The 12,181-nt window shown below is 43.4% G+C and overlaps 1 protein-coding gene across 1 annotated transcript; it reads left to right on the top strand.

The window, feature by feature from the left end:
* The first annotated feature begins 1,928 nt into the window (after positions 1-1,928).
* TNFSF10 (TNF superfamily member 10) lies at positions 1,929-11,671 on the top strand. Its single transcript, XM_053952237.1, has 5 exons — positions 1,929-2,142; positions 5,757-5,909; positions 7,359-7,401; positions 8,077-8,193; positions 8,890-11,671. Exons 1-5 carry the CDS (start codon positions 2,020-2,022, stop codon positions 9,336-9,338), a joined length of 885 nt encoding a protein of 294 aa, XP_053808212.1. The 5' UTR covers positions 1,929-2,019; the 3' UTR covers positions 9,339-11,671.
* The last annotated feature ends 510 nt before the right edge of the window (positions 11,672-12,181 follow it).

Genomic DNA, 12,181 nt, shown 5'->3' with positions numbered 1-12,181 from the left:
TTCTGTTTAAAAGCATGCTAACACCATTCCTTCCCACTGGTGTCAATGCCCCAGCTTTACTGTGGCAAAGTTTCATCAAAACCCTAATTTTCAACTCTTGGAACCTTTAAAATAGATTATTTTCAGTATAAATTTACACTTATTAGTGACAAAAATTAATTCCGGAGCATTGAAAGTAGCAAAGATTTTCCAGTGCATTCAATGCTGGAAATGATTGGAGTTTCACTTTTGGAGTATCCTATGTCAGTGTGGAAAAAAACCTGTTTGTCATTAATTTTGCCTTGCAAGACTGGCACTAATTAAATAAGTATTAAATCAGAAATACCCATGGAGGATTAAAATGATGGGTCAGGGGGACACAGACCATGCCTGATAGAGGGCAACAAAATGAGTATTTGGGTCTTGAAAAAAATCTTTCCTCAGTTGGTATATTAACCTACAAAATAATTCTATTAAAAAGAGAAAGCCATGAAGGGGCCAGAAAAACACAAAATTCAAACCAACTCCTGATTGTGAACAAGAATGCTCTGTAATGCCCTGGCTCTCTTTCACTTTTGTTTCCATTCTTTTTGAAAGGAAACTCCCTCAAATGAGGTAGGACCTCCCTAAACAATTAGGATGAATAGCCAGAAAAGTTCCCTTCAGCAGGCAGGAGTCATCATCCAAGTTATCTTGCCACTTTTGAACTGATTCTTCACATGACTCTCTCAGATGAAATTTTGTTCTTAGGAATTTACGAACGCTGATATATCAGAAGGAGTCCAAAGTGTCACAATGACTTTCCTGAGAAGTCATAGGAGGGGACCATGAGCTCACTTTTGAAAGATGTTAATCTTCTCCATCTGACATTTGTGTTGGAATTACCCAGATGTGAACTGTTTTGGCACACAGACTGAATGTCTGAAAGAGCCAAACAAATAAACTGTCTGCTGCCACGTTGAACAGGGATTGGGGGATTATTTTGCTACATTATGATGGGAAAAAAAAACCAATTTTCCTTTAAATGGTTGAATACATTGCAGTTATGCCTTCTAAAGATGACCTCAATAGTCAGGGGAGATTAAGAGATCTTGATTTTAATTTTCCCCTGTAATAATACTGAGAACTCCCACCTGCATCCTCAATGCAGCCTTTCAGTACTTGAAGGGGGCTTATAAAAAATATGGGGACAGGCTTTTTTGCAGGGCTTTCTTCAATAGAACAAGGAGTAATGGTTTTAAATTGAAGGAGCATCGATTCAGATTAGGTATAAGAACGAAGTTATTTACAATGAAAATATTTTTACACTTAGAGTGGTGAAAAACTGGCACAGTTGCCCAGAAAAGCTGTGGATGCTCCATCCCTGGAAGTGTCCAAGGCCAGGTTGAACAAGGCTTGGAGCAACCTGGGATAGTGGAAGGTGTCCCTGCCCATGGCAGGGGGTTGGACGAGCTGAACTTTAAGGTCCCTTCCAACCCAAACCAATCTGTGATTCTTAAGATTCTATTACACAGCTTGAGCCGAGGAAACTCCGTGCCTCTCTGCGCACATAACCAGATCCTTAATGTCTTTTAAAAACCATCTTCCACCGTTCTCTGGTGGCAAACTCTCAGGGAGTTTGCTCGGAGATGCTCCAGCAGCGCTGAGAGCAGTGACCGCACATCTTAGCGACGATCCGCGATGCGGCGGCACCGGGAGGACAGCCCGGGAAGGCAGGGACTCCAGGGCGGGAAAGCAAGGAGAGGAGGGCTGGAACAGAGAGGAGGCAGGGCTGGAACAGAGAGGAGGGAGGGCTGGAACAGAGAGGAGGGAGAGCTGGAACAGAGAGGAGGCAGGGCTGGAACAGAGAGGAGGCAGGGCTGGAACAGAGAGGAGGCAGGGCACGGCCGAGGGAGGGTCCCTGCGCCCCGCCCCGGCCGCTCCATCCCCCGGCGGGGCGGGCTGGGCGCCGCGGCCGCCGGGGGCTGCATTCACCGCGGGACAGCGGCCGTGAGCCCCCGGAGCCCCCAGGCCGGCCCTGCCGCCCCAGCCAGCCCCACGATGCTGCCGGCGGGCGGCCCCAGCCCCGCGCAGACCTGCGGGGCCGTGCTGGTGGCCGCCGTGCTGCTGCAGTCCGTGTGCGTGGCCGTCACCTTCCTCTACTTCACCAGCGAGCTCCGACAGGTCTGTGCGGGGCCTCGGCGGCGGGGGGAGCCGCGCCGCCCGTTCTGTGCCCCGGGACAGGCCGGCTCGGTGGGCGGGGGGGATGCGAGCAGCATCCCTGGGCTGGGCCGGGCTGAGCCCCCGCGGACAAAGAGCTCCGCTCGCTGCCCTTTGTCTGCGGCACAGCCGGGCCGGGGGGTGTGCGCGGGGAAAGGCTCAGAGCCGGGGCAGAAAACAGAGTGTCAGACTCGAGAAAACAAAGTTCGGCGCTTTCACAGGAAATGTGTTTCCCATTAGGGCGCAAATTCGCCGTCTCATCACTTTTGCGGTGCGGGAGGGCTGGGTGGAATAGGCTCTGTCAGCTGCACAGTCCAGACACCGCCGAGGAGGACTGGGGAAAGCTCAAGTGCCTCGTGGATGCTTCCTGTAGGATAATACATGGTTTTAAGACTGTGACTAATCCTAAAGGAACTGTACCAGACGCTGCATCCCCCAGAATAACTTGTAAAATACCCATTGTATAGTCTAGATGCTTTGGTCTCCTTGCAGCCACCCTTGAGGCCTGGCAGCTGCTGCTTAACTCTTCCCTCTTCTTGGAAAAGATCATTTACACTCCAGGAAGGTTGGATTTAGTCCCATGTTTGTGGCCCTGCTTTTCAAGGACCCTTGTTACTCAGGGTTTCCATGAGTGTCTTACCCCAAATTGACTGTCCTGCTGTAAGTTGTGCCTGGATGTTGCTACTCCTGGCACACAGGTAAACCTACCTGCAGGTAAGTGTTCTGTACATCTACAGCTTCAGAAAGCATTGCATAAATGTAAGTTACTATTGTATATAAGCACTCAGTAATGCATAGTTAATAACAGTATTAATAATGATGTAGATATGCATATTATGCTATATATATATATTTACTGCACATTAGATTTAATAGGTGAAGTCTTCTGAGATGTCAGAGTTCTCTGAGGCAAAGGGTGTGCAGTGTTCTGCAACAAGAGCCAATGCTCATACTTTCAAAATGTATAAAACATATTTTCCTGCTGAATTTACAGCTGTGGCTGTCCAATGGGGGGAGTCACAGGAAATGTGCTCACTTTATGAAATCAGGTTAGGTGATTGCTAATGAAGAAAAATATATAAAGGCATCCTCCTTTCCTCATGCACACAGTTCAGAGTCCCTTGCTAACAAACATGCCAATCTAAGTAATTAGTAACCACAGTTATCTTTTCCTTCCTTCTATTCAAACATGTACACCTGGGACACAACCACATCCCAGGGACTTGCCCAAAATACAGCTCACCATTTCTGAAGGATAACAAGCCTGCATTTGTTGTGAAGGGTTAAATCTGTCCAAACTGAAGTTGTGCTGGGCTGCAAACAAAGGTTGCTAGCTCTGAAGAGGGTACCTTAACCACATATTCCTGCATGTGCCATTTGGTGCACAATAAACAGGAAAAACTTCATCTAGAAACAGCCTGCTTCCCCACATCCACCAGGTGCATGTGGAATAAATCTCTGTAGATAAACTGTGATTCTTTTATCTGCACATTTTTCTTCCTTTTTTTTCACAATAGCTGCATTTCTACACCTTCCCCAAATTACTGTGGCTGCACAGACTGCAGGTATTTCTATCTCTACAAAAAGCATGCTGGTAATTACTACTGTCTGTCCATTAACTACTGTCTGTAGCTACTAGCTGTCCATTACAGCTGTAGTAACATGGTTAGGAGTAGGAGTATGATATTTGTTTAACTATTTTGCTTTAAGAGGAAGTACTGAGACAATAAAGTTCTTACGCTTCAGGATACAGGGCTGCAAAACAACCTCGGGCTTCCTTCTTTTCCAAAAACATTCCAGTAACCACTCCTAACATAGGACAGAGGCTCTACAAGATAAGATTCCTGCAGGAGCTGTGTCCCCAAAGGGTTCAGTGCTGCAGATAAACCTCAGTTGATTAAATCTTACAAGAGAAATTCCAGTCCTCGGTTCCATAATGTGCTGCTACAGGGTTGCGTTCCCTGAGGTTTCAAACTGCATACAAAGTAAGTTTACTCTCCAGTGCCAGGAGAGTAAAGCTGTTTTGGGGAAAAGTGAGCAGGTAAGGTGGAGGCAGAGGCACAGGACTGTTTGCTCCCAGATGGGAGGGCAGAGCTGGGAGCTGAGCTGTGACAAGTCTGCAAGAGAATAAACAGTAACCTCACAACTCGCCTGTGTCTGGCTTTTTTTCTTAAACTCGTCAAACTACTTTTTAATAGAAGCTCATTGTATAGTTAAATGGTTCAGAGCCTGTAGTTTTACCTTAATGAGCACATAATATTAATCATTTTGAGGTCTTGAAACCTGATTTAAAAATACCACTATACTCCTTGGCAAAGACACAGAAACCCTCACAAACACCCTTTTCCTTCTGCTGCATCCAAAATACATAATTTCAAGTACTAGCTGAAGCTCAGTGGAATATGCTGCTGCAAACTGAAGGTGGGCCTTGAAGGAGGTGAAATCTCCTGCCCCTGTAGCAGGAAATCTCTTCCTAAACGCCTTTGTTTTCCAACAGCCAGGAAAAGCATGGAGTGTGATGGAGAAAATCCACCTGTTGTTTTCAATAGCCCAGTCTCAAGGACAGCTAAAAACTGGTCCTTGTAGAAAAAAATGCATCTGTTTAGCAAACCAAACCAAGCTTCTTTAACACAACAAAAGAGTGAAATTTAAATGCTATTACCAGGATTCTATCTGAATGCTTTGCATGTTTCTTGCTGTTCCCTCCAAGTTCCCGTGGTGCTTTGCTGGCTCCACAAGCCTGACCAGTCTGTAGCTGATGCAGCAGGAGCCCAGTTCAAAGCAAACAAGGGCTGCTCTCGGGTTCTGTGCTCCCACATTAACCAACAGCGCCAGCTGGAGTCACATCCGCAGGGAGCTTGGAGAGAGGTTTCCACCTCCCAGTCAGATTCCCTTGGAGCTAAAAGGAGTTTTGCCAATCTCTTCAATCTTTGCAGGGAAAAAAAAAATGTTTTTTCCATGACTAGGGGATACAGATATTTGATATTTTCATGTCAAAAACATCTAGCGTTATAATTTTATTTGGACTCAAATGTCATTTCAGTTGTCTGGATTATTAGGACAAATGGTGTTAGGAGAGACACCAAATGGCATATGGGGAGGATATGGTACAGATATATATAACAGCAAAGGTCTGGATTATCAATGCAATTGGCAGAAAATATAACACAGAAAATACTTTTAAGTTCTAGTATTTAATTTCATCCTCAGTAATTTGTTTCAAAGACAATATTGTGCTAAAGAAATGCTTCTAATGCAGAACTAGAGAATCTAAAGACTTTCCAACATCAGGGATTTGGGTGTTGAATCTTCACAAAACCTATTAAGTTGAATAGTGGATACCAGATTTATGTCCATGCAGATAATGCAAGCATATTTTTGCATGTGAGATATGCCCTCATATATAAATATGTCACATCAGGATGAAGTAAATCCTCTTGTTGTTCATATAGCCCTACTTGCACCATACTACCAAATGCTTTAGAGAAAAGTCTGTTTCTGATCACTTAGTGAATATAGTGACATACCACAGCTGCAAACACATGGATGAAAAATCCTGGCTTTCCCCTCTGCTGCAGCTCCAGGACTCGTACTCCAAGAGCGGCATCGCTTGTCTCACCGGGGAGGAGATCGGAAATTCCATCCAAAACTTGGAGCTCATCGAAAGTGAAGACAGAGAGGCTGATCCCTGCTGGGAAGTAAAGTGGCACCTGGGAAAGTTAATTAAGAAGGTATTTGGGAACAGTGTGCTTGCTGTTGTTACAGCTGAAGGAATCCTAATAGCAGAATAAAGGAGGCTCAGATTGTTTTATTGCAAAGCAATTGTCAGGCCACAGCTCCAGCTGCAGAGTGCTTGCACTGAAGCAAAGGAAAAAACAACCCACAAAAGTCGTTGGTTTCATTGCATCCAGGAAATAATAAAGCAAAGACTATCAGCTTTTACTAAGCAAATTCCAGTGGTGGGTTGGCTTATTTGAAATACCTCAGGGTAAAGGGTACCTGATCATACAGATGATGGTGCTATCAGAGCTGTCACTGCCTCTTTGGAAAAACAGGGAGACTGAGGAGAGAAAAAGAGATTAAACGTAACACAGGGAGAGGTACAAAGGTGCCCAAGAGTGGTCCAGTCACGAGCTGTGTGATGCGGTGATGGAGGAAAGAGCAAGTGGGCACACAGCATCAGGCACAGCACCTTGCCAAAGAGCACCTCCTGCGTGACTTACACACCATACACATCATTTTGGCTGCAGAGAACAAAGTCAGCCTGGCTGAAAAATCAATCACAGAGGCTAAAATCTTCTGGAACGGCTTTCAAAATCCCATCTCCAGCACATAAACAAGTTAATCCAGAGACATTCTCTTCTGGCTGAAATTTCCTGGCAAAAACAGATCTTGCAGTCCAAAGCAGATTCTCTGTATTCAGAGATCTCGGCTCCTTTGGTGGAAGCTGTGCCAGTGAAGTCCCTGAAAGCATTGTTTTAATTGGTGGATGTTTACACATCTAATATACCTACTAGCTCCCTGATTGCTTAGAAAAACATCGGCTGGGTGCCAGAAATGAGTTACAATTATGATAATACTACTATTACTATCAGGGTAGATGGATAAACAGAAATGTGGCAGGACAAAACCCATCAAAAATTGGCAATACAGGCTTTATTAGCCACCCAGGTAAATCATCACCACCCTTGGTGCTGCTACACCACTGTCCATACCAAAATGGTTTGTCTCAGCAGCCAGCAAACTCTTATGAAGAAGGGGAATGCACAAAGTAAAATATGCTGGATTAAGAGTTTAGATAGACAGGTAGAGGTATAAAAACAAATTAAATTTAATTTCTCAGATCTAAGACCCTATAGTTCACACTGCCAAGTATTCTGCAAATGGAAGCTGGTGCTTGGACACTCTCTTATTTGAGAGAAGCATGAGATTCAGATTTTTCAACAGACTTATGCGTGAGCTCTTGAAAATATTTTCCCATGTCTTTCATCACCTAAAAGATGTAAACATAGAAATTCTTTATTACAACAAACGAATAGGTACCTTTTTTTTTTCCTATTTGCTTGTTGATCAAATCCAGAATCTCCTTTATTCATTAGTTAAAAAAACGGTGTGTCTTTTTCCTGCCCCTGTCAGCCTCAGCTGACAAGCTAATTCATTTTTACTGTGTTTGTTGGCAGATGATGTCAAGAAGCTACGAGGAAAACATATCTGCAATCAACGGTATTGTAATAATTTTATTATCTGTGGTAAAAAGGAGCCGCTAGTGGCACTTGATGTGTAATGACTTGATTTTTTAAAAGTGCAGAAAACTGACTAAGATCTTGTCCTGGTCTCAAATCATCGAAAAATGATTACTTATTACTAGAAGGTAAATTTTCAGGAGCCAGAATTACTGTCAAGTGGTTAGAACAAGGTAACCAAGGTACATGCAGAGGACTCAGCCTCTAGATGTCAGTCCCATGTGTATGGGGGATGTTTAAAAGCCCTCCCAGTACCCCAGCTCCTGGAACATGCAGCACAGAGCTGCAGAGATCAGTTAAGGAATAGCTCTGCTGAAGCTCCCACTGAAGATGCTGGGTGAAAGCATTACAACCTCCAAGTGGAAATTCACAGGGAGATTAGGAATATTTAACCATAAAATTGAGTACTATGGGTTTTGTCTGTTGATAACTTTAAGGCGGAGGGAGGAGAAAAAGGAGAACAAAGAGGCACTTAAAGACATTTCATGAGCAAGAGTGAAAGCAGAATTTGAGCCTTACTAGCCAATAATCAGCCATCAGACTATGATTTAGTCAATTAAAAAGTGACATAGCTATTCCTTAAAATCAAGTCAGATGGAACAGATGTGCTTTCTAAAGTCCTTGTTTCTGATGTGGGGTTTCTTTTTCCTTTCAGTTGAAAGGACTCTGACACTGCCACAGACGGAGGGGCAGCAGCCGCGCGGTCCCATCCGCAGGATCGCGGCGCACCTGACGGGCAGCAGCAGCAGGAGGAGCTCCCTGTCCTCACGCAGTAAGGAGAAACCTTTAACCAGAGATAGAGACCACAGAATCAATTAAATTACTCTCCCATTGCTAGCCTCGTGCTTACAAACACCTTTTAATACTTGTATTGAGTTAGTAGTAGGAAACAAATTGTCTTGTCCCAGACGTTGGGTTTTTTCTGCTAATTCTCACCAAACAGAGAGAAAGACCATTTCCTCTGGGTATCTCCCTAGCTCTTCTTTTGGAACCCTCATTAGGGGGAAAAAGAAATTTAAATGTCCTTCTAGTGTTAAGTTTTCCTCTCTTCTTTCATTTCCTTCTGTTGGTTGTGCGAGTCCCAGCTGCTATGGTGACAGACCTATTAGAAATGTGAGACAGACAGGAGAGACTTGACATTCAGACCATGTTAATGAAGGGCTTGCTCGACTTTCTGAAGCTTCAGAGGCTCTCAAACACTAATGGATATTTTAACTTTGTTACTAAGTAAAAACATGTTTTTCCCCTTATTTGGGAGCACAAATATTAAAAATAAAGGCAGTTCATGTTCATTCCCACATAAAGCTTACTTATGGGCCATCAAATTGTTGTGAGAATGGACCTAATGAGCTGCTGGGAAGAGCAGGTTTCCTTACTTTGTTATTAAAAACCAGGCTCCTCAGCTAGCAGACCTTAAACACTAACACTACCTGTTTTTTAAGTTAACATTTCTTTTTTTCTTTTCAAGTAAATCCCTTGCCCAGAAGAGGAATTGGACACAAGATAAACAACTGGGAATCATCAAGAAAAGGCCACTCCTTCCTTTACAACGTGGAGCTGAGAAATGGAGAGTTAGTGATACCCCAGACGGGCTTTTATTACATCTACTCACAAATTTACTTTCGCTTCCGTGAAAATGAGAACGAGGACTCAGATTTGCTGGGACAAATCAGAAACCCCAAACAGCTTGTCCAGTATGTTTACAAACTGACCAATTACCCTGAGCCCATTTTGCTCATGAAGAGTGCAAGAACAAGCTGCTGGTCTAAAAAGGCAGAATATGGACTTTATTCCATCTATCAAGGTGGTGTGTTTCAGCTGAAGAGAGAGGACAGGATTTTTGTCTCTGTCAGCAACAGTGACATAGTTGACATGGACAAAGAAGCAAGTTTTTTTGGAGCCTTTATGATCAGTTAAAACATGAAAATCATGATTCCAAACGGCCCAGTTTTTTCTAGTCAGGGACAGCTTAAATTCCTATAAAATAGGGGATCACAAGCAAAAGCTGTATCGATACCAAAAAGAGCAGCCTGCCCTTTCTCAGCTCACTCACTGCATGCCAAGTTCTGTCCCAGCAGCCAGGAAGAGCAGCAGCAGCTGGCTCTGTGTGGCAATGCTCTGTGCAGGCACAGGCAGCCAGGCTGGGAATGTGTGAGGGATTCACAGCCCTCAGGTGATACCTTTGACCAGAACCCTGGGCAGGTAAGTGCTCACCAGCAGCAGAGATGCTCCAGGCTGGCTCAGCTGTGGCACGAGGGATGGTGGATGCTTCAGGTCTGGTTACTCAAGGCTGAGACTGGATATCAAATTTTATTTGTGCTCTCCATTGGGACCCTGTCTTGAATATATCAGGAGCCTTTGTACATATTGTGCCCAAGTGCCTGTGGAATTTCTCCCGAAGTTTTTTGAACAGGAGTTTTGCAGAAGCTGCACATCTTCATCTCGTCTAACAAAGCACTTAAGCACCTAATTAATTTTAAGCACACGAACAGTCTGACTGCATCAGGGTATCCACATGCTTGAAATTAAGTATGTGCTTAAGCATTCTCCAGGATCGTGTCTTGAGTAAACACATTTGTCTTGTGCAGCATATTGTACATAAGAACAGCTGCTGGAATGACACTGAAGAGCTTTTAAAATCAATCTGTGTTTTGATCAACATTTTGTAACAGTGCCTATTTACTTAATTACTCTGCTGCAGACATCTCACCAGGCTCCCAGTAAGTTCAGTGATGCAGTTGCTGTTACACTTGTTGACAGCAAGAACTGGATCCAGAAAAAAAAAGGTGGGTTTCCATAAATACTGAATTCTGTGAGAAATTTGCAGCAAGTTAGGCATGACAAGATTCTTCCATGTTTATTTGTACTGGTCTGTGTTTGGTAGGATGTAATGTAGAATAACACACCCCGATGAGTAACATTTTAAGGAAAACAGGCACAACTATCTGTACTTAGAAAAATGCTGCTTATTTAGATAATGCTGTAATTATTTGATTTAATTTTTAGGAATGGGTGGAAAATTCTCACAATGTTTTTTGTAAAATACATTTTTTTAAAAAATGAACAGTATATTTTTTAACTCTATGAAAATTACTATTTTGTATTAAAATTTTAGACTGTATGGGCTCAGTGCACAGTAAAAATCAGGCAGTGTAAATCAGCACATCTGTAGCATTGTCAGTGGAGGAATAGCAAGTTGCACCATGAATGCATTTTGCCCAGATTCACAGGAAACAGTGGGAAAGGTGGAAAAAAATTTGGAGGGAAAGGAAGACAGTTCTGCAAATGTTACTTTAGATGGCAGGATAAAGTCTGGCTGTCTATTTTTTGAATATACTGGGGTTGCCTTGGGAACCCTCCCATTGACCTGCACGTTGTGGTAATTAAATCACAGCAGCCCCTGCACATGGGCCTCACCAGTAAACAGGCATGGTTCATCTTCCTGCCCAGTCAGCAGCAGGGGATTAACAGACACAGCCCCTGTGTTTGTCTGGCCATTCAGACAAGCAGGTAGCTTGTCTCAAATGCTGTGTTGGAGCAGCAAGAATTTCAGGAATACCCTTCTTTTGGCAGGTTAGGGCCAAGAAACACACCAGTGTAAGCTGAAAATAATGAGGTTTAACTTCTGCCAGCTGTTTAACAGTGTCACACGTGCTGTGTTCAGTGGCAATCAGATATGTGAAATTCTTCACCATTTACTGGAACACTTCGGTTTTGCTCCTTCTCAAATCATCTGTTTTGACAGAGAACAGAAAACATTTCTACAGTTTTCCTTCTGATTTCAATATTCAGAAATTTTCTCCCAGCCAGAAAGGCTGGAGAACAGAGCCATTCCCTACATACCTGTGTGTCTGTTACCTTGGAGAAATGACTTTTGTAGGTTCTCCTTGTAGATGAACTGGGCTTGGTGATTTCAGCACAGGACTGACCTCTGCTATCAGATTTGATCACTGCATGCAGGGCATATTGCAACAGGAATCACACCACGTAGTTATTTTCTGAGTGACCTGAAGGCATGTTTGCCAGATCTTATCCTGGGGGAAGATTATCAAGGGATATCAAACAGGACACCTTTAAAGAAGAATGGAAAAATATAGCAAGTTCTGTTTGTGCTGTGTCCTGACTCACACTTTTCGTCTCACTTTATGCTGAATGACATATGTAGCAAATTCTTATAGGTTGTGTTAACGTGTGAATATTGTAATTTTTTCTACATGACTTTTATATAAAACGTTTTTACTAAAGAGTTACTTAGTCTCACAGTGATTATTGGTGTCATCCTATGACTTCTGTGACAACCCTGTCTTAAATCATTTCCCTGACATTGATCAGTATCAGATATAATCCACTAAATGCCAGAGATGGTTGCAATGCAAAGGACAAAATGCAAACCATTGAGCAATGCCATATTGTGTAATTCCATATAACTGGCTTCCAGATCCCAGCTGGTGAGCAGCATCTGGAAGCAGTAGACTGAAGAAATCCCTGAAAATTATCTTGTGACCAGAAGACAAAATTCTGAGCATTTCCCTTGAGGTACTTCTCATGTTTCTGGGCTTTAGCAATTACTTAAGCCCTGGGAATTCTGATTTAGTAGCAAAACATCTGATCTTTACCCATTACCAAGCTACAGTGTTTCTTCAGCCTGGAGAAGAGAAGGCTCTGGAAGAACTTACAGCATCTTCCAGGACCTAAAGAGGCTCCAAGAAAGCTGGAAATGGACTTTTCACCAGGGCACAGAATGACAGGGCAAAGGGGAA

Source organism: Vidua chalybeata, chromosome 10 (genome assembly GCF_026979565.1).
Source record: "Vidua chalybeata isolate OUT-0048 chromosome 10, bVidCha1 merged haplotype, whole genome shotgun sequence".
Taxonomy (NCBI): Eukaryota; Metazoa; Chordata; class Aves; order Passeriformes; family Viduidae; genus Vidua; species Vidua chalybeata.
This window is presented reverse-complemented; position numbering and strand designations above follow the sequence as displayed.